Consider the following 21,803-nt stretch of genomic DNA (forward strand, 5'->3'; position numbering starts at 1 on the left):
TTTATAGATGCAGAGATTGCAGTTATAGACAGATGATTTCTGTATTTTTGGACACCTGATGTGTGCAGATTGACAATAACAAAACCTGCATTACATTAGGCTACATGTGGAGCCAATTCCTGTAGATGGGTGTTTGTATGTATTATCAGCATAGATATTCTCTTTAAAAATTCCAACATACAGGAGTGTGTGGATAAGTCAGCTCTATAAACATTTTTCATCACTAATATTAAAGGGACTTATTTATATTATTATATTGTCGTGACACAATACAGGAGATTCAAATGAATCATGAAATAGCCGAACTAAATGAGCAAACTGTAGCCCCTCTCTTGAATCCCAGTGTATGTGTGACAGACACATTTCTTTCAGAGATTTTGTTTGGCGAGGGGAAAATCTTCCTTTCAACCCTTCATTGTTTATTTGTATGTGCCACAATAATTGATGCCTGTAGACAGTGGACTCATTAATACAGTGATAAATCACATTGACAATGCTTATCAGTGATGATGCTGTTTCCAGAATATTTCATGACATGTTTGCAGAATATTTGCATGCTAGTATCAAGGGGCCATCTGTGACTTTTGCAAACCTATCAACCATGCAGTACTGAATGGATATGTACCTGCCTGGTCACCATCCACCACCCGTCCTGCCACTCATCTCAGTGGGTAGGTGGTGGTCAGGAAATGGCTACTGATGAAGTATAGACCTCAGTGTTGCTCAATACAAAGTGAAGCCACAAAGCCTGGATGGTAACAGAGACAAAGTGAAACTCTATTTTTAAGGGAAATTTGACAGTTTAAGGACTCGGGAAAAATCTCACCTGTTGGCCCTTTAATAAAATTACTTTGAAATAATAGTACCTGCCAAACACTCATTCAAGAGTGTCAAAGTTCCTGTCTTTGGCGCCCCCAAGTGATAATATCAAAAACAGAGAGTTTCTGGTTTTGTGTGTGGAAATGCCTGTTTATTTATTTTTTTAAATGAGAAGGCCTATTCACATATTTATTTTTCCTTATTCCTGTTATTCTTTACTGATGATCATAATTGCTGTAGTTTTGCCTTTAGTTGATAGCTGATGGTGGAAAGGGACAAGGGGACTTAGATACTGGAAGTTTAGGCCTATATTTCCACCTAAATTTATATAATTAATTTATTAATTGTTTGTTTATATGTAAATGGACAACCTGTTTGGTTATGCACAATTGACTAGTCACATTTTAAATACAGATTAGCTCATGTTCTCAAATCAATTTATCATCCTTTTGACACATTAGTCCAGGGACACTCAATTTGTTTTGCCCAGGGGCCAAACTTTGCAAAGTGACAGGAGGTCATGGGCCAGCAATACACAAACATTAATAATATTTATCAGATTAACAAAAAAAATAGGCAAAGCCAGTACAGGTCAGGTCTATGCAGAGGCGTTTCAAGGACTTGAGGACATTTGGGGCATACCTATTTTTATTTTTTATTTTTTTATAAACAGGCTCTATCTAGATGCTTTTTTATTCACTCTGGTACATTTCTATTACATTGAAGTACAAAAAAAATCCCCAGAATGAATCAAAGTATTATATTGTTTATTAGAAACAAGTTGGTGGGCCACCAAGCACCGTTTGGAGGGCCAGATTTGTTCCTCATGCCATAAGTTCAGTATCACTGCATTAGTCAGTACTCAATGCACTTTAATAAACGTTTTGTACAGTTAGATCAACACTGCTATAGGAAACTATCTGTTAATCAAATCAAATTAGGAACGTGTAATTTAAATCCTGCTCCCACTGGAGTCTTCTCACTGATTCCTGATATAAGATCCAGAAAGGTCTCCGTGGTTCGAGACACTGCCATGAACCGTGGAACACAGGTGACTAAGACAAGCGCACCATCGCATTCCACTTCAAAATAAAAGTCTCTTACGCAAATGGCCTCCGGTCGTTGCCTAATGTGATGAGTTAAATACAGAATGTGTTCGCCGTTGGGGTTTTGTTGTTATTAATTAACTAATGGCCTCTAAAAACATGAGCTATATTTAAGAAATACATCATTCCCACTGCTGACACTGTAAAAATTGCTTTTCGTTACCTCCGACCCACCGACGCTCTTCACACACAGCACCCACGCACGCACGTTCGCTCACTAGACTCCCAACGTGACGTATACACTTGCGCCCGGTTAGCTAGCTTCTTAGCTAGTTAGCTAGTTGTTGTAACTAGGGAGATAACAGCGGACACCGGAGTCGGTTAACGCTAGCTGTCGGCTTCGGTCATGGATGACGAAACCCACCCCAAAACCCTGTAAGTAGTTTTATGTGTCTTACAGATGGTCATCGATAGCGTCGGGAACCGGTGGCTAACCTAGCTAGCCGCAGACTAAAAGATAACACAAACCTGGCAAACACCGCCACACAGCATAAACATTTAGCTAATGCGTCACTAACGTCAGGTTAGTTCACATAAGGTTAGATAAAAAATAAATAAATAAATACCACACATTTCTTTGTGTGTAATATGTAAGCGTTAACAAAGGCAACTAACGTTAGCCGTTACTAATGCTGGGCCAGCTCGAAAGTCAGTCATGCTAATGTAAATAACGTCACATTAATAACTTATCAACGAACCATATGGTAGCGTTAATACTCGAAATAAACTGTGCGTGGCACATTGCTTTTTTTATAATAAGTATTACTGTCAGTATCACCTCATCGTTACCTTAAATGAACTGTAACAGTGCAGATGTACTAAATGAACCCCTCTTTACCCTGCAGGTACGTGGGAAACCTCTCCAGGGATGTCACAGAAATTTTGATTCTGCAACTCTTCACCCAGATTGGACCTTGTAAAAGCTGTAAAATGATCACGGAGGTAAGCAACTAAGATTGTTTGATATCTATGTCCGTTCTTTTTCTCATTATGCCCCCTTCCCTGTCATTCACATTTGGAGGGTTACTACCATATTTCACTTACTAGCAATGAGCATCTGTAACTAAAACCAAAACAGCAGTTTTAATTATAGCCCCTCACTGTTGGATAAATGCCTCCATTGTTAAATACAATGAAAATAGACAGTTACTTTGAGGTAAATGGAACCAAACCTTTTAACTTTTGCGTTTGACCTTGTCTCCTGCAGCATACAAGCAATGACCCATATTGCTTTGTGGAGTTCTTCGAACACAGAGATGCTGCTGCAGCCCTCGCAGCCATGAACGGGAGGAAGATATTAGGAAAGGTAGGAGACTTTGTCTGGTCCAAAATTAAAAGATTAAGGGGCTCAGCTGTTTCTGAATTGACCTGTAATTCAGGTTCCTTGTGTAGAAAATGCATGTTTCTGTCATTATTTGTCATAGTTTTAAATAATCTTTGTGAACCCTATGCTTACAGGAGGTCAAAGTAAACTGGGCCACCACTCCTAGTAGCCAGAAGAAAGACACATCCAGTAAGTGGTCCATCTCACTGATTGACTTATCCGCTGAGATCCAGATTTATCAGAGAATAGTAAATTGTTTCTTTTTTTCTTTGTTTCATTCTAGATCACTTCCATGTTTTTGTGGGAGATTTGAGCCCTGAGATCACCACCGAGGATGTCAAGGCTGCATTCGCACCTTTTGGGAAAATCTCGTAAGTTTTCACCTTAAAGTGGATTTCTTTTTATGTGCAGTACAATATTTAGATGCTACAATGTAAGCATATTGATTTCTCTTGAGATGAGCAATATTAAGGTATTTCATCATAATCTTTTAAACGAATGCTCTGAAACAGCCATCTGTGACCATGTTTACATGCATACTACATGGGTATTGACTTGAATATTAATATAAAAACATGAAGTTCAAATTGTGATTTTAAACAGTGGTCCACAAGGGCTGACACCTTAAAGGTTTTTGTTCCCTTCAACAGTTAACAAGTTATGTCTGATCTCAGATTAATTATTTTGCTTTGGGACAAAACAATGGTCTGATCAATGAAACACAGGGACACCTTGGTGTCTTTGGCATTAAAGGGCTGAACTTGACCTGAGACTTCTATGCTGTGTTGCACACCGTTCCCTCTCCTGTTCTCTCCCTTCATTTCCTGTTATCTCTCCACTGATGGCTATCCAATAAAGGCAAAAGATGCCTCACCTGAAATAAATGAATAAGCTAAAGAGAAACTTACCCAAGAAGGTATTAATAAATATTGAAAAACAGACTCAAACTGTGAAGGGGAAACAAAAGCTTGCATTACACAACAAGGCCTAGTCTGCTTGTGCCACCTGTATTTTTGATTGCTGAGCACTTTGAGAGAATGAAATATCAGGTAGATAGACAGATGAGCAGTTTTTGGGAAGTTTTTACTTTTACTCTGGATGAGTACATGGACAAGATAAATACAGAGAGAAACCCCAAGTTATCTCTCGTGAGACACAATGCTTAGAGGTCAACAGAGATGGTTAATGTTCAGGAGGACAAATGAATAACCACTTCATTTTTGCTTCATCTTGACTTTTTTTTTTAGTATCTTGTAAAAGACAGTACATCCATGCATGTAAACATAGTTGATGGTGGACCAACATAATTTATAAATAAAGGGGAACACCACTTGAATTAAGTATTCCAATATGTTATTTCTGTGGCCTAGGAAACTTTCATCAATATATGAACTACTCTCTCTCTAAGCTAGAAACCAGAGAAGTAAGTCTCCAACTTGTGATGTCATAGGGTATAAATTCTGGAGCTGCTCCTCATACAGTGAATGGGAGACTGATATTGTGGATCTACAGAGTGTTTGTTTTCTTTTTTATACCCAAATGAGCTTTATTCTACTGAAGTGTTCTCAGCTCTGAGACTGAAAATGTACGCATATATTCATTCTTTCTCAATATATTGTCTATGGAGCAGTTCCAGACTTAATACTTGATGGCATGACAAATTTGAGGTTTAGCACTCTAGATTTTGGATTTGGGAGAGTTGTTTATATTTAGTAATATTTTTAGACTGTCTTAGACCATAGGGATAATATATACAATTTTTTTCTAATGGGCGTAGTTCCCCTTTAATTGTCACATGAAAGTGAATATCATATATAATGCTTTGTTTTTAAAAACACTCTTAACAGATTGGATTAGCCTCATTTAAGTTATTAATTACGAACACAATTCCAGTCAGTTCTTAAGACTTTTATTGCAGTTACCGACTTGTAGTCTGTGTATTGTGTCCCCATTTTAATGATTGAAGTGTCAGCTTTTAGCCTACTCTTGCTTCTCTTTGCATATTTAGGGTGTGGTAAGTAAACTGTATGTCAGCAATATGTAAGCTGTGTGTATGAACCTGAACAGCTTTTAGTTGTGGGTCTCAGTGAAGTAATAGCACTTTGGTTATTTTACAGAAATGCTCATAGGATTGGACAGGAGCTTGAAGGCTAACAGCAAGGAACTGTGCACTCTGGAGACTCAGATGTAGTTTTTTTTTCTCTATTTATTCCATTCTTTCCATATGTCTTTATTTGTAGATGCTATGTATTAACATGATCTAGCTTAGATTAACAAACTCCAATACTCAATGTATTCCTCTAGATCTATGTTTAAATTGTCTCATTTTGATTTGCATAGTGTTGTTTGTAGTGCAATGATCCTCTTCCGAAATTTCTGAAAATGTCAATTTCTTAAAATTTGCAGCTCCCCAAACTCCATACTCCATATTGGTGGTAAAGAATTGACCAGGAAAAATAAAGAAATCTGTTAACAGGCCATGTATGCCGTTTAATTCCTTTTTTCTCTTTTGCTATTTTCTATATATTTCTATTTGTAGGAAGAGCACCAACAGCAGATTTTAAGAATGCATGGTAATCCATATAATCTGTTCCTTTGTGAATTTAAATCAGTAGCCTATTGTTGAAAAGATTGAAAAAGAAGTGGTGCTCTAGTGGCAAGGATCCATTAATACATCTGATAGTATTTAAAACAGTACTGTAGGCTGCATGTTTTTGTACTTGTTTTTTTTTTTTTTTTTTTGTCTCAAGTGTTGCTTTGAAGTTATATTACGATTCAGTGCTCAGCACAAGGTCATGATAGCTAATGTACATTAATGTAGGACAGAGTAGAGGATTCACAGTTCAGTGTGTTTTGCGTGGTTCCTTTTAGTTTGAAACATTTAAACTGGAAAGTGCTCTAAAGTTGTTTTCACATCTCCCTCCAGGGACGCCCGTGTTGTGAAGGACATGACGACAGGCAAATCAAAGGGGTATGGATTTGTGTCCTTCTACAACAAACTGGTAAGGCTCCAGTGCAAGAACACAGACTGAAGGTTATTTCTATTTTCTGTTTATTATCCTACTTTAATGCATTTACAATAATTAAGATATAATTAATCATAGTTGAAACCATAGTCACAACAACTTCAATCATCTAACATTACGTAGTTTCTGCTTTACCATCACCATTCTCAGTATTGTTTAGATTAAAAACAGTAACAAACATTTTGAGAACTGATCATAGTCACCAATACAACTTGACAGATTTATCAAATCCAGAGAGGTAACTCACTGATTTGGATTTATAGGATGCAGAGAATGCCATCATTAACATGGGGGGACAGTGGCTTGGAGGACGCCAAATCAGGACCAACTGGGCAACACGCAAACCACCTGCTCCAAAGAGTGTCCAGGACAGTAAGTTTTAAAGACCCCTCACACCCACTGCACACCCACGCAGGGGAGTTCACTTATCAGGGGAGTAAATTTCACAAGGTGTATTTCAGTCTGGCGACACCATCAGGATTGTGTGGGAGTGTGCAGACTTCCTTCTCAGTCTCTTGTTAGCTTTGTTGCATCTTCCAGGGTGGGACACATTACACCTCCCCTCACAAATGTTTGTTTTTATTTCAGATGGTTCAAAGCAGCTGAGGTTCGATGACGTAATGACTCAGTCCAGTCCACAGAACTGCACCGTGTACTGTGGAGGGATCCAGTCAGGACTATCAGGCAAGTGTCATATTCTTCAAAGATGCATTATTACAGCCCTTAGTCACACTTCAGTTGTAATCTTGTTATTTACTATAAACTTTTTCTGAAATTAACATTGTTTCTGTTTGATTCTTTCAGAGCACCTAATGCGACAGACCTTCTCGCCGTTTGGTCAAATAATGGAAGTCAGAGTTTTCCCAGAGAAAGGATACTCTTTCATCAGGTACTGCCTCAGTCCATTGCAGCATTTGGCCACTAGATGTCAACATAAGCTTACTGTATGACTCCATAACAGGCCAGTCTGCATTTGACTCAGCGTCACTGGTCTTTTCTGTTATGTTTGTCTTCACCTCAGATCAGTTTGGTCAGTGTTTTAATACTATGCATTTTCTGATTCATTCATATCATTGCCTGATAGAGATTCTCTTTAATAGATGTGACCACTAAACTGCTGTTTTCCTTCGAAGGTTTTCCTCCCATGATAGTGCTGCCCATGCCATCGTTTCAGTAAATGGCACAGCCATCGAAGGACACATAGTGAAGTGCTTCTGGGGCAAAGAATCTCCTGACATGGCAAAAAATACACAGCAGGTAGGGAGAATATAACAGATAATGAAACTGACTAAAATATATGCATATGGCCATGGAAACTAAAGATTTTGATGGTGATTCAGATCTTGGACTAATGAAATTTTAGGAAGGGTTTTTAGCCAAAACTGTGGAATGTAAATAGAAACTGTTTACTGATTTATATTACAAATCACAAGCAGAGTGGAAAAAAACAAAACCAATAGACAAAAAAGGGTACAAATGAATAAACGTCACTCGTTTTTTAATGCGGCCTTTTTCTTGCAGTATTTGAATATTATTTACTCCTGATTGAACATAGAGGTTATATCTAATGGGCTATTAAAGACATCTATTCACTTTTTCGTTGGTGTTACGCAGGTTGAGTACAGTCAGTGGGGTCAGTGGAACCAAGTCTATGGGAATCCGCAGCAGCAGCAGCCGCAGCAGCAACAGCAGCAGCAGTATGGGCAATATGTGACCAATGGGTGGCAAGTTCCCTCCTACAGCATGTACGGCCAGACGTGGAACCAGCAAGGATTTGGAGTAGAGTAAGTTTCACTCAGTAGTATGTATTCAGTTCATTCATGAATTTATTGTATTACTATACTGTTATGGGCCAGAAGACTTATCTCCACCATCATTAAATGGATGGATGGTGATTGGATCACTCTCTACTTAAAAACTTTCAAACATTTTCCCTATAATAAACAGGAAATCTCTGTATGCAGTGACCACAGTCATACTAACTGGTTATTTGTGGCATCTTTGCAGGCAGTCCCAGTCACCAGCCTGGGTGGGAGGCTTTGGATCTCAGTCAGCCCAGGCCGCCGCCGCCGCAGCCCAGCCCGGTCAAGTCATGTCCAACCTGGCCAACTTCAGCATGGCTGGCTACCAAACACAGTGAGCTGGCCCTAACCTAAGTGTAATACCAAGAGGATTTCTTTCAACCCTTTTAGACCACACAGCACTCTTACATCTGAACAGCCGCTGTGGTAAAATAGGGACAGGGGCCATATTCACAAAGCCTTTGTAGCTGATAGTTGCTCCTAAACAACCAGTTTAACAATTCTGTTTTAAATGACAATGTCCATTTCACTTAGAACTTTTTAAAAGTTTATTTGATGTAAATTCATAGTTTTGTTATGGAGAAGTGCTCTTGGGCTTTTGAAGTAAAGCCAAACCAGCTGTCTTTGTCTGAGTAGATGTTAAAGGAAACACCAACCTTTTGATTGTTTGGCCCAATGAAAACATTACTCAGTGTATGACAAAGAGGATTTAGTGTTTGCATGCTTACTGGACAGCTTTTGTAACAGACACACAGACCGTTTGATGCCTCTTATCTCACACTGAGTAAGTTGAGAAATGGGCCGAACTATCAAAAAGTCAATATAGTCCTCCAAGACTAATTGTTACCCTCTCATATTCAAAGTTTGAGCAAAAATGTGTCGGAGAAACTGAACAGCCACGATATTTCAGTGGAGCTAAAAGCACACTTAATATAAGCCATCACATTACTCCAGCTGCTCACTGGAGCATTACAAGGATTAAGATACTTGGAAACCTCAAGCTTTATAACATTAATATTGAATTATCAAACTATAGCAATATCCACTATCAGTTTGCCAATATATCTTTTTTAGTATTTCAGTGTTTGTTACAGACTTGTCAACATGTTTATTTACTTTTCATATTTGGGGCATTTTTCTGTTATTTTACACAACAGAATACAAAACTCCGCTCAAGTCTTCATGCATCAATTAAGTTCATTCTTGTGATATAGGTCAGTTTTTAAAATGATGATGATGTCATCAGTGCTGACAGCTGTACAGATTGCCCACCATGAATTTGTGTTACAAACTGCACTGAGCCACAAGAATGAACCAACCTGCTGGAAGTTGGTCTGGGCTTCGCTTCAGCTCATAGCTCAAAATTCAGTCCTATTTTGATATATTAATGAAAAATGCTTTGTGAATAGAGGCCCTGGATCGGTAGTTTACCTTTCCAGTATATGTGAAGAAACTATTTGTATAAACAACTGTGGCTGTAAAGGAGATTTAAATGGGATGTGGTATCTCTTGAGTAATTTTGTGTACAAAGAAAAATTTCACCTACTCAAATCTAAAAGCAAAAAAAAAGATTTGTTTTTTCATGTTTTGTATCAGAGTGATCAGCATGTTCTTTGCAGACTTTTGATGGATTTTAGTTTATACCTTAATGTAGCCTAGATTGGATTAATTTATAATCCTGTGTCTCAAAGTAAAGGCTATAGCACATGCTCACGATATAAAGAGAATATTGGTTTCCTGGAAAGATTCTGAATCTTAACTACTTTTTTCCTTTCTCTCGATAACCTCAGTTAGTTTATAGTCAGTCTTTCTAATGACTATAAGACTTTTTATGAAGAACAGAGTTTATTTAGCACCAAAACCAGGCCCTAATGATATTGCATTACGTTTTGCGGCATTCAAAATGCTGCTCTTTAGTCACGTATGTAAAGACAAATTGTCCAATGAATAAGACTTAAGTTACTAAAAACTGAGATGGTTTTATTTTGTGAAATTGAAAAGTTTCCTAAACAAATGACATTGATTTATCAGGGCAGCGGGCACCTTTGTGCCCCTCAATGTATTCTGAATTTTCTCAGTAACTGCAGGATATTTCCTTATGTAACAGGTGACGTATTTTTAAAAATCACTGGCAAATTGTGACAAGAGGATTTCTCAAAGACGTCCTGCCATTTGGATTTTGTTTGCCTATGTGCCATTCTGTACAGTCAATTACACTCCTTGTAATTTCACTCTCCTTTTCCTGTTGTACTAGCTGACAAACTTGATGATGTTTTTGTTTGTTTATTAGACCTGGGGCATATTTGTGTAACAAAACAGGTTCATGTTGGCTGGGAGTGTAAATATAAACCTTGATCACAAACCTTCATGAAACTTAGAAATAATGTACATACTGTAGGTAGAAATGCCATCATTAAATTTCAGCAATATAATTTATGAATAAGCCTTAATTGATGTGTCAGTAAATTCAAAGTTTGTGTTATTAACGGAGGCTCCATGTCAAATCTAAATTCTTTTCCATTGTAGATTTTCCCATTTTTAAGTTTGCGTGCCATTGTCAGAACGTAGCAGAAAGCGGGTGATATTTCAGCTTGAACTGCACGCTTATTACATGTATTACATTTGTTGCTTAAAAAAATTGAATGTAATGGCAATTTTGCTTTTATGACAATAATACAAATGAGTTGAACAATAGAGGTGATGTTTAATAATAAAGGATGAAATCAATTTTCCATTTAAATGGGAAAACTCAAGAAGTGACTTCAAATAAAGAAACATTTGAACCGGGTTGTTCAGTACATTTATTAGACACTAACAAATTGTGCTTTACACAGAGATTCTGACAGCTAAGCATAAACTGATTTTAAAATTATGTCTTTTCGGTAACTCTACCAGACACAATATATAACATATATAACAGTTATTAAACTGAGATTCTGACATTTGTACCATCTGAAAGTTAAATACACTAGGCAGCATGTATTTTATATACATTTGCTCAAAAACTTTTTTGTTTTGCAGTTATGGTGGGATGTATGAAACCTGAATTAAGATCACCAAATGTTTTTTTGTTTGTTTTTTTTTTAAAACAAACAACAACAACAAAAAAAAACACCTTGTCCACTGGGATAATAGGTCACAGATCCAATTATTCTGTATTTAATTTAAATATATTTTGAGGTGATCAATAATTATTGTACTATGGATTCCATAAACATAATTAGGGAATTATTTTATAGACACACTAAACTGCAAACAAGTCAGGGTGCTGATGATTTTTAAACAACTGTAATAGAACTTGAACATTCATAGACATCACATTACTAAAACAAAGTAAGCATTCATTCAGATGTTACATCGGATTATGTTGCGTAACTTTATTTTCCTAACCTAACTGTTGAAATAAATGTATATTACACAACACTACTAATATGTAGATTTACATTCAGTGCTCATCTACAACATACACTGTAGTCTTCTACATATCTGAGCTTAAACTTGAACCAGTTTGTTTTATTAAAGCTCTAGTGCAGTTGCCTAGTAAGCATCAATTTTCAGAATTTATTTATACAGTATTTACATATTTCCATGAAATGAGTAGCTGTAATAAATGAGTAGTTAAAGCAAAGTGCATGATATTGCTGTCATACCGTCTGTAGTTTGATCTGAGCGCCTACTTGTGGTTTTCTACCTGAAGAATTGTTTATTGAACAGACTTTGGAAACTTGTGATGCACAGAACATTGTTGACATGCGACTCGTTTATCCTCGTGTCAGCTGACTTCCAGATAACCCATGACTCTGTTTCTCAGAGGTTAATCACATATGACAGTCATATGTGGAGTTGGTGCGAACTGCTGGTCTCCTTGATGACGTCTCAGCCTTCGTCCCTCTGTCCATGCAAACCAGGATGCCCCCATCTGAGGCAGTGTCATCACTCTGGATAGGGGAAAGAAAGGCAAAAATTAAACATTTTGTATTCATTAGAATAAAACTAAGAGTCAAGTCTCATTTTCTAAAGTAAGAAAATATTAGACATTTCCCTCATATTACTGCCCCTGTGACATTATCAGTAGCACAGTTGTTACATAGTTTTAATATACTTTCTTAAGCCCCAACTTACCTGAGCACTGTCGGTTTACACACCCATAAACATCTCGAACACAGAAAATAAGGAGAAAATAAGACAATACAGGCAGCGGGCACTGCAGATGGAAACACCGCTGCACACTTCTAGTGGGTCACAAGTGATGATTTAGAGGATTTACTTCTGAATGAGTATATATATTGCATTTAGGGAAACCCTGCATTGTGTATCTTAAATGTTCGTAAAGCAAAGTTTCCTCATGGTATAGTCTTCCATTGAAAAATAAAGCATTCATTGAATACAACAAGGTTTATGAATATCTTAGTAACCTATTTCCATACTCACGTCATCACTGGTCATAGTCAGTTTCCTTGCCATTTCGTTCCCTTTAGCTTTTTCTTGTAATCCCAGTTTCTCCATAATCAAATCAATCCTGGATGTGATGCCTGCCACAGAGCTTTCAAGGTGGAGAACCTGTCTGGCCAGTCTTTCATTGTGAGAGAAAGGTAATTCAGTTTTTTTTTTACTTAATGTCCATTGTAATGAAATGCATTTCTCTTGTTTGAAGACAAGAAAATTAAAGACATTTCACAGGTTAAAAGAGAAAACTAACCCACCTCAGAAACTGTTCCCGATCCATTAAGGTGTGACTGGAGTGGTTCCTCTGCTCATTTGATGTTACAGGAGGCTTCTCTAGTAATTCTTTCTCATAATTCATTCCAAGATTGTTAAGTTCAGCGCAAAGAGCATCCTGACAAAAATGGGAAAACCATGAACATAAAATGCCTTTTGTATTTGTTCTTACAAATGTCTTTTATTACTTGTCAGGTAAAATAAATAAGTCAAACTGTGTAGCATATCACACATACCCTCTTTTCCTCCAGCTCAATCTTCATCCTCTCTTGTTCGCCTTTGTCTAGAATTTGGTTCCCATCACGGTCAAACCGTGAGAAGGCCGCAGAAATTTCATGATCAGCATGTCCCATCCTATAAGATCATCAGAGCGGTGAGGGTTAAATTTGATACTTAAGTTAGCATATGCTCCTCACTTGATTTTTTTTTTTGTCACTCACTCTTTCAGAGTTTCTCTGAAGTCCTTGAATTCAATTTCTCCAGATCCAGATCGTAGTGCTTTCTGAACATCTGATATTTTCTCCTTTTTGAGTTTCAACTTCGTAAATGTCTTCATATAGCTCTGCATTACAAGAGAAAATCATTTGTTCGTAACTCTTGTAAATCTTTTTCCATAGATGTATTTATATTTCCATGAATCTGATTGCATTTACCTGTTTGATGATGTCAGTAATCTGTAGCTCATCTTGTTGGGATGAGAGCTCCTCCTTAACCTCAGAATATGTGTCATTTATGATGGCCAGAAACATGTTCTGGGGGACAGATACATAGAGAGAAGGCTCATCTTTACCCTTCTCAAATCAAACATTTTGTGTAGCAGAGTGACTCACCAGTAGAACAAAGAAAACAAAGAACACATAGGTGAGAAAGTAGATTGGCCCAAGAACTCTATTAGCACGGTCAATGGCATCATAATCAAAGTCCCCAAGAATAATCCTGAATTGTGTGAAGCTGGAGAAAGAAAAAATAAAATGATTAATTCATTAATGTTCAGGCGTGGTATTTAAATATTCCCTGCTGAGACGCTCTTTTGAACACTTCTTACATGCACTTGATGAAGGTGCTGAAAGATTCAACCTCTGTCCCAAAGAGCAAGTATCCAAGTTGGGCATAGGCAAAGAATACGATGAAGAACATGATGGCGAAACCCAAGATATCTTTAGCACATCGACCCAGTGTTGAGGACAGTTGAGTCATGGTCTTGTTGAAACTAATGTACTTGAAAATCTAAAGGACGAGAAGAAAACAATTTTCAGGATGACAGTAGAGACCGGCAATTTTCAGAAGTAATGTGTCAGAGTAAAAGATGTCAATACTTTACCTTGATCCATGCAAAGAACAAGTTCACTGCATTCATGTTGTTGTACTGTGTTTGCCAGAAGGCCAGAAATTCAAAATCAGCATAGATACCAGGGTGTTCCAGCAGTTTGCCGAGCAAGTTGTCCACTTTGATGGTTCGGAAAATATTGAATACAATGGCAACGATAGCGAGCTGGGAAGGAGAATAATTTTACTTCTTGGATTCAAAGCACAATCAGAGAGAAAATGACTTGTTTGAGTCAAATAAGACTGACATTTGCTTACCATTATGACAACAATATCCAGTATGTTCCAGATGCTTTTGAAATAGGAGAGCTTGTGTATTCGTAGCTCAAGAATCTCCTCCACCACATAATAGATGATGAATAAACAGAAGACCATCTCACAGCCGAGGATGAAGAAATCCCAGTAGGTGATGTAGCGGATCAGTTTGACTGTTCTTATCTGGTAGGAAGGGATCGCCCCACCAGTTGCTGGGAATTCAACCAGCAACCTGAAATAGCAGTAAAACTTTGGTTAACCACTGAATGGGTATCAACCAATGGGTAAAGTTGGCATTGTCAATAGTGCTCTTTACCTGATGACACAGAACATGTTGATGTTTGCATTGTAAGTGGAGAAGTCAACGAAGACTGCTCTGGTTCCTCGGTCGAGCCACAGGTTGTCCACCAGTTCCTTCAGTGTGTTGGCACTCTCCTCTTTGGTGAGACTCAGGTCTTGGTAGTATCCCGCTCCACTGTATGTGGTCAGCAAGCCCCAGTGAGAGGAACCTTTGACTTCCTTCTCTGTGTGGTAGGTCCAGCTGCAGAGGTAGAAGAAGTTTTGTGATATTTCTGTAACTGCACACCCAAAATAACCCTGGAAGGAAAAAAACACTGCGTGGCTTACGCAGTGCCGTTGATGAGACCGAAGCTGAGGTCATCCTCCTTCTTGTCATTGTAAACATCATAACACCCTATGATCTCTTCTTGAAAGTCGTTGTGGACCTTGCAGGAGTTGTTCACGATCTTGATCTGCCTCATTCTGGGGACTCCCAGCAGCATGTTCTCGTAGTAGATGAAGGACTGGTTTCCGCTGTCCAGTGACTGGTTATTGTACCACTTAGTCCAGTAGAGTCCATCCAGCAATGGGCCCTGAGCATACTGTTCAAATAAAGAGAGATTGGATGTGGTGTGAATTCAGAAGACATTTCCTATTCTTATTTCTAAGTGATTTCTCATTGTGGCAAACATGGAGGAAATGACTACTGAGGAAAACTCACAGTCCAGAAGTCGGCCATGGTGCTAATGGACTGAAACCTAACCCCACTCTCACCGGCTGTATTCACAAACAGGTCCGTCATGGCTTTAGTGTAGTAGTAGGTGCTCGAGCTGGTCATACCATACGTCACTGAAAGACAACGCAATCACATTGTTAACGCCCAATCGTCTATTCCTATCAGGCTTTGCTCAGGCTCAGCCCTAAATGTTTCTCCTTTCAGCAGTCCAAGATAAGACAACCCAGAAACTGACACGCACAGCCTCATTGAAGACTCTTAAACAACAAGCTGTGTTTATGTCGCTGTCGTCAAATGGATCCAGATTAGAGGCCATCATTTGTTTGAAGAGAGAGCACGCTGGCTTGACTCAAATAGCCTCATCAAACAATGTAAATCTAACCCAGACAAAGCAACAATGGACGACGCCAAATGCTCTTATCGCTAAAAAGCAAGGGAGCAGTGGCCATGTCCCTTTCACTCCTAATGCTCAGCTGGACAATGGCTTAGGCAGAGGGATGGGGGGGGGGGGGGGGGGGGCATTTGTTGTAAGTATTAATGCAAGGAGGGAGCTTTCAATGATGAATCAACAGCCCAGTGTTCTAAACTGTAACACCCTGTCAAACACTGAGCACTGCAACAAGTGATCAGATGACTGAAATATACACAGTGTACATAGGATAAATAGATACAGGAACACCAAACAAAATCTGCAATTCACTTCGTTAAAAATACACTGTCCCCTCTGTCTCATTTAGGTCATTAGATGCGTAAAAGCATATAAAAATTGCTAAACAAACACTTTACTGTGTTATGCTGCATGCAAGAGAAGGGCCAAGAATTACTTGCAAATACTATTTGACCAGGGTACGAAACATGATTTTCAACAACTACAAGTGCCAGGAATAGACATCCTTGGGAGAGTAGAGTACTTACGGAGGCATATATCCAACAGGAACACCAGATAAACAATTAACTCCCGTAGCGTGGTTCGTACAAACAGCTCCCTGTTGTTTGAGGTGTTTTCAGTCAGTGTTGTGCCCCAGAAACCTACAAACGAATCACGGTATTTTATGTCATAATGATGCAGAATTATTGACAGAGTTGAGACTGTTTAAATACCTTTCATGCAGAGGGTGTGTCGACTTTAATACTGGGTTGAAATAAGTTAATTGGGTTCTATTAAAGACCTATACTGATTCGTCAACAAGATGATCCACAGAAACTCTAGGTTAAAAAAATATCAGTTGAATCAACTGATATTTTTTAGTGGCCCAGACAGGACCAGAACCAAAGAAAGGTTTCAGTGAGATAAATAGTTTTGTCAAGATCTTGTGCAGGTATCATCCATACTCATTAAACCTGTTGTACAAATGTCATTAATGGCAGAAACACAGTTGTAAACTCAGCTGAATGAGTTCCTACCTTTGATAAAAGAGCAGCAGCCTCGTTGTTTTTTCACCAGGCTTTGGTCAGTGGATGGTGGCTCCTCTGGAAATGGCCCGGGGCTGTCCAGTTTGTATATGCTGTCCATGGAGCCCTGGAAGAGGGGCTGTGGGTTGTAGATGGTGCTGACAGCTCGGGGCAGGGGTGGAGGGGAGCCACAGTAGCCATGGTTCACCCAGGCTCCGTTGCCCACGCTGTCCAACTCTACCTGCCCGGTCAGGTGGCTGTCAGCCCGGTTGTTCAGGCACTTCATGCTGTTGGACACCTATGTGTCTGTGTGTGGACTGCCAGTGTTTAGATTAGAGAGGAGAGTGAAGCAGAGCAGTGCAGCCAGCTTTTGAACACCTGCGGGAGGGATGGTTTTAAAGAGGGGATGACATAAGCTTTGTTGAGGGAGGAGTTGCCGATCCTCTGCTGGAGCTTTTGTAGTCTTGAGATTGAGACCCAGTTAAAATACACTGAGGTGATAAAATGGTAGGTATTGTACAAAGACAACACTGACGTACTTGTGACCTGTTTTTTGTGGACACCTCAGCAAGGTTCACACCAATACATCATATTTAACTTCAATTTGTTAAGGGAGAAATAATAATTCTGGGGCCAGTTAATATGCAAACATGAATAATATGTATTAGTATATAGTGTGTACATGGAAAGAGTCCTAAAACACTGAAATGTGTTAGCATTTTAGCACTCCTGGTTCCCTCGCCTTGAAGTCTGATTTTTAATGGGTTTTTGGTTAGATATCTTAAATAAGGTCTGGGTTAACACAAGCTTAAGAAATTGTCAAGTTTTGTTCTACAACATACAGTACAACAGTAAATACCCCGCTTGTGAAACTTCTACGTGTCTTAAATAAGATGGTTCCTAACAAGTGGCTAAATGAAACTACATAATGTCGTCACGGCAAACATGGCTTTACAGACTCATCGTGGTAGTGATGTAAAGTCATGCAACTGTGGTGTAGTTCACCTATAGCATAACGTTAGCTTTTTACTTCTGATGATTGCACTTACGATTCAAAATTCATAAAAGTGGTGTTCATCTGTGAAGATTATTTTGCTGAACAAAATATGTAAATATCATAAACTTTTGTTTGCCACAGAGCGTACATTCTGCTGTAACTAGAATCCAATGGAAAAGTCACATTGGCTTTTTGACGAAGGAACCAGGGCGACACTGATTACAGCGTCAGCCCACAGAAAAACAACATCCCTGCAGCACTCTATATCAAAGGTGTGGACCCAGGTCACATGACTTGGACTCAAATCAGATTTGACGAAATCAGAAAAGACCTGCAACTCAACTTGGACTTAAACACCAGTGACTCATGGCTTCATTTAGACTTGAGCCTTTTGACTTGAAAATACTTTAAATCTTCCCCCAAGGCCAAAAAATAAAAAGCATGTTATTTAAAAAGTGTTTGATGAATCAATTAATTTCCTGAATCAATTAATGGTAACTCAATTTCCATCAAGTCCACACTTAATTTCCCAGATGATCCACTTTGTTTGAACAAATCAGACAACGTCCAATAAAGATGCAGGAGAAAACCATGAAGAACTAACGTTACCTTACTGAGCTCCAGTCGGAAAAATTGGTACGAAAGCTTTGGCAACAAAAAAGGAACTGCAGTATGCAAAATCACAGACTGAGACCTCAAACTTCCAACAAACTTGTTTTAACAAATAAATACATACTTTAAGAAGCATTCATTATTTTGTGAAGTTATGAATTAATTAGGACTCAAAATTTAGGAATTGGGACTCAACTTTGGACTTTCTTGTCTTGATTTAGGACCTGAGTGCAAAGACTTGAGGCTTATTTGTGACTTGCAAAACAATGACCTGGCCCCTCTGGTATAATAAATGATGTCTGTTTTCAACCTTTCGATGTTGCTGTCCTCACTCATCTTTGTCAAGGGGTAAATCCAGTCGCAGCAGGTCCATCAGGTCAGGTGTACACAGGGGTAACTTTTGTTTTTGAGATGTGGGGTTTAGCCGGGGTCTGGGGGATCCTCTTCTTGGACTTGCTTTTTTATGCAGCCTGACACCTTATTTGCATTCAAAGTTAAACAAAATTCCATTGTAAATCAGTTTGACACCTTACTGGCCCGCAGGTCATATGTTGAGTATCACTGCAGTAGGCAATGCATTTGTTAGAGTGAAATGAAATCACCTAAAAAAACAAAATGTAATAAAAACATCAAATTGGCAGTGAGAAGCTGAAATTATGAAATCAATTATGAAGTTCTCTCTATAATAGTTAATTTGCAGTAAATGTCTTATAATAGAGAACATCCTGCCGTGTATGAAGGCTGAATAATTCAGCAGCTAAAAGACAGTTTAATCTGTTTTGCCCTCTCAGTTACTTCCATGCTGAGCACATTGTTGTCACTATTGATTAACATCTCATCCAATAACGTGCCTCTGTTGAGGAAATCAATTAATTGCATGTCAATGATAAATTCTGTCGCCAACTGTTTGCGGCTTGTGACTGAATTAATGAGGACCATAATTGCAGTGTCACTGATGGTCTCCGCCTCGTTACCATTACGCACTTTTGACTCTGCCATCTATTCAATTTTTAACACGCCAACTGTCAGAAAGCGTTTATTAAGTATGCAAACATTCAACATGGCATTTGAATCATTATGACCATCTGTAACAGAGTTCGGCACCTCCTCTATTGGTCTTCTCTACCAACCCAACAAGCCTGCTGCAACACCTATTACATGTGTATATAAGTGTTCTGGGCTGTCTAGGTTAATATGATGCATATTAGCAGTTGGACAGTACAGTTAATGCACTGCTGTAGATGTCTTATACTTAATACAGATAGAGTTTGGGTCCAGCTATGGCCGTTCATGCTTCAGTGGCTGTGAACAGAGCGATTACACGCAGCCATTACCACACAATAGAGTTTCATTTCTGCTCCCCCTCTGAAGCCGTGGCAGGATCTGGCACACAGGCTTCCTTAATTTGCTGTGGCTTGTGCCACCATTCAAACTTTTTCAAAACTGTAACAATCCCTTGTTAGTGGCTGACGACTGCCATTTAAATCTGTAGCGCTGTGGCTTCAACAACAGCCAGTTGCAGATCATTTAGCATCCTGGTTTGTGAAGACTTACACTGGCCTGTTCTGGAGAATCAAATCAGTTTAATACTTTAAAACTCCAAAGAGAGGATTTACCAATAAAATGGTTAAATAATTGTACAACCCTCCCCAACGTGAGTCTATTTTAAATGTTTATTTTTTGGTTCCCCACTGACGTAAAAGTGTCTTATCTCAGAGCCCAGGAGCCCAGGACAAAAGGATGGTTTATTCCCCAGGGTGCGGAGCGAGGCCGAGCAGCAGACGTGACCTGCCATTACTCCTGCTGAGAACATGACACACACAACACAAAGGATGTGCCGTAAATTAGTTGTTCTCCTCGACAACCCTTGTTTTGGCACCACACAAAGGAAACAAAGTGAGATTATGAGGGCTAAAATACCAGAGCTTTCTAATAATAGCAGCAAGTTTTTATAGAAATGAGAAAATGATGCATATATGCAGTAAAATGTGTGAATGGATTATTAGAATTTTAGGGTTATATTTTGACGATATAAATGTTTTTGAGGATGCAAAAGTAAAATTGTTAGTAAGGAACCAACCTTTTTTGTTGCAATATTTTTAAAATCCCGCATTTCACTCTTATAATCAGCTCAAGATGAAAAATAAAGAACAGGAGAAAGGTTTTTTCATACAAAATAGGTTTTATTTTCTATTAAAAAAGTATAGTTCAACAAAATAGAGGTCTGCATGTGAAAAATAACATCTATTTTTCAACTCAACACTTTGACAAAATATTTCATATCGATTTTACCTAAGATAACAATGATTTTCTCAGAATCCATTGAACATTGCACAACATTTTAGGGCCGGGTCAACATAACTGATAACAAAATACATCTGTATCGTCAGTACATGATAACAAAATACACCTGTATCGTCAGTACAATCTAGTGGTTATTATAACGACTCTACATTTCTGTCATTGCTATACTTTGAACAAAAAGATGCTCAACAATGCTGGGTGACTAGCAAAAATAAAAAAGACTTCACACTGAAATAGAAGCCTTTCTGATTGTCATACACAAACTAAATAAATATAAAAGAAAATAATGCAATACAAATGTATTTACTGTCTCCTGGATTGAAGGAGGAATATTCACATTGTCACTCATATCCAACAACATGACTGATTATCTACCAAATGGTAGCAGTTTAGGCATGGACCTGATGGCCATCGAACTGATAGGAGAAGGACGAGTGGATGTAGTCCTGTTCAGTGGGAGAGTCGTACCTCATAAGGCAGGGGTAGTTCTCAGGCTGCACGCAGTCAAATTGCAGGTCCAGCCACTGCCTGTGAGGAGCAGTGTGTCTCCTGGTGTCTGTCAGGATCCGGTTGAGGGCCATGATGTAGCTGAGGGCCATCTGCAGGGTTTCATACTTGGACAGTTTCTTGTCCTGGCCCCACTGGGGGACCACTTTACGTAATCGATCAAAGGCTGTGTTCAAGCCCTGCATCCTCTTCCTCTCTCTGGCATTTGCAGCCATTCGTCGCCTCGTGGCAGTCTCATATTTCTCCGGGCTCTTGGAGTCTGGTTCTGAGGACTCGGATCCCGAGTCAGTGCAGCTGGGTCGCCGAGACTTCATGATTGTTGGTGGAAGAATCAAACCGCTGTATGTCCTCAGGTCAGAAAGACTCAGCTCCGAGTCAACAGATTGATCAGGTTTCCAGTTTCAGCTTCAGGGTTTCTCAAAGGTCTCGGTGTCACAGCCTGGCTGTGTGTCCTTTGTGTCTGATATTTGTAACTCCAGATAGTGGACAGAGAAGAGTCCAAGGTGTCTGTGATCCTGGAGACAGTGAGGGTGCAGCTTTTATAAGATGGAGCAGATGAACAGGTGGCAGCAGGTGGAGTCCATGCCCCCCCCCATCCT

At 38.9% G+C, this 21,803-nt stretch overlaps 3 protein-coding genes across 5 annotated transcripts; 1 reads left to right on the forward strand and 2 right to left on the reverse strand.

Moving 5' to 3' along the window:
- The first annotated feature begins 2,116 nt into the window (after positions 1–2,116).
- Positions 2,117–10,865, forward strand: tial1 (TIA1 cytotoxic granule-associated RNA binding protein-like 1). Of its 3 annotated transcripts, XM_033613488.2 has the most exons (12): positions 2,124–2,300; positions 2,771–2,867; positions 3,133–3,231; positions 3,384–3,438; positions 3,533–3,620; positions 6,176–6,251; positions 6,539–6,647; positions 6,864–6,959; positions 7,080–7,164; positions 7,409–7,532; positions 7,890–8,059; positions 8,283–10,865. In XM_033613488.2, exons 1-12 carry the CDS (start codon positions 2,272–2,274, stop codon positions 8,413–8,415), a joined length of 1,161 nt encoding a protein of 386 aa, XP_033469379.1. In that variant the 5' UTR covers positions 2,124–2,271; the 3' UTR covers positions 8,416–10,865. The 3 variants fall into 3 exon arrangements, 2 of the variants coding, with proteins under 2 accessions (XP_033469379.1, XP_033469380.1); XR_004500914.2 differs by lacking the exons at positions 7,080–7,164; positions 7,409–7,532; positions 7,890–8,059; positions 8,283–10,865 and having other exon boundaries at positions 2,117–2,300; positions 6,176–6,283; positions 6,864–6,881; XM_033613489.2 differs by lacking the exons at positions 2,124–2,300; positions 2,771–2,867; positions 3,133–3,231; positions 3,384–3,438; positions 3,533–3,620 and adding an exon at positions 5,411–5,730.
- On the reverse strand, positions 10,866–17,174 carry pkd2l1 (polycystic kidney disease 2-like 1). The gene is made up of 15 exons (XM_033613486.2): positions 16,797–17,174; positions 16,308–16,421; positions 15,378–15,505; positions 15,005–15,258; positions 14,694–14,918; positions 14,381–14,609; positions 14,118–14,288; positions 13,842–14,023; positions 13,627–13,747; positions 13,450–13,548; positions 13,237–13,358; positions 13,033–13,150; positions 12,781–12,914; positions 12,509–12,650; positions 10,866–12,015 (listed from the first exon to the last, which is right to left on the reverse strand). The coding sequence occupies exons 1-15, from the start codon at positions 17,068–17,070 to the stop codon at positions 11,896–11,898; spliced, it is 2,433 nt and encodes an 810-aa protein (XP_033469377.2). The 5' UTR covers positions 17,071–17,174; the 3' UTR covers positions 10,866–11,895.
- Positions 17,175–20,591: 3,417 nt separating this feature from the next.
- On the reverse strand, positions 20,592–21,803 carry atoh7 (atonal bHLH transcription factor 7). The gene has a single exon (XM_033613945.2). It carries the CDS (start codon positions 21,516–21,518, stop codon positions 21,087–21,089), a length of 432 nt encoding a protein of 143 aa, XP_033469836.1. The 5' UTR covers positions 21,519–21,803; the 3' UTR covers positions 20,592–21,086.

Source organism: Epinephelus lanceolatus, chromosome 17 (assembly GCF_041903045.1).
Source record: "Epinephelus lanceolatus isolate andai-2023 chromosome 17, ASM4190304v1, whole genome shotgun sequence".
Classification (NCBI taxonomy): Eukaryota; Metazoa; Chordata; class Actinopteri; order Perciformes; family Serranidae; genus Epinephelus; species Epinephelus lanceolatus.

What these genes read in the sequence shown, in the direction of transcription:
- atoh7 (XM_033613945.2), bottom strand. Translation starts at nt 21,518, where the DNA reads ATGAAGTCTCGGCGACCCAGCTGCACTGACTCGGGATCCGAGTCCTCA.
- tial1 (XM_033613488.2), top strand. Translation starts at nt 2,272, where the DNA reads ATGGATGACGAAACCCACCCCAAAACCCT. An exon ending in CCAGAAGAAAGACACATCCA is followed by an intron (nt 3,439 to 3,532) that starts GTAAGTGGTCCA and finishes GTTTCATTCTAG; the next exon opens with ATCACTTCCATGTTTTTGTG. An exon ending in GCACCTTTTGGGAAAATCTC is followed by an intron (nt 3,621 to 6,175) that starts GTAAGTTTTCAC and finishes ATCTCCCTCCAG; the next exon opens with GGACGCCCGTGTTGTGAAGG.
- pkd2l1 (XM_033613486.2), bottom strand. Translation starts at nt 17,070, where the DNA reads ATGAAGTGCCTGAACAACCGGGCTGACAGCCACCTGACCGGGCAGGTA. An exon ending in CTGCTGCTCTTTTATCAAAG is followed by an intron (nt 16,422 to 16,796) that starts GTAGGAACTCAT and finishes ATTCGTTTGTAG; the next exon opens with GTTTCTGGGGCACAACACTG. An exon ending in TGGATATTGTTGTCATAATG is followed by an intron (nt 14,289 to 14,380) that starts GTAAGCAAATGT and finishes TCTCCTTCCCAG; the next exon opens with CTCGCTATCGTTGCCATTGT.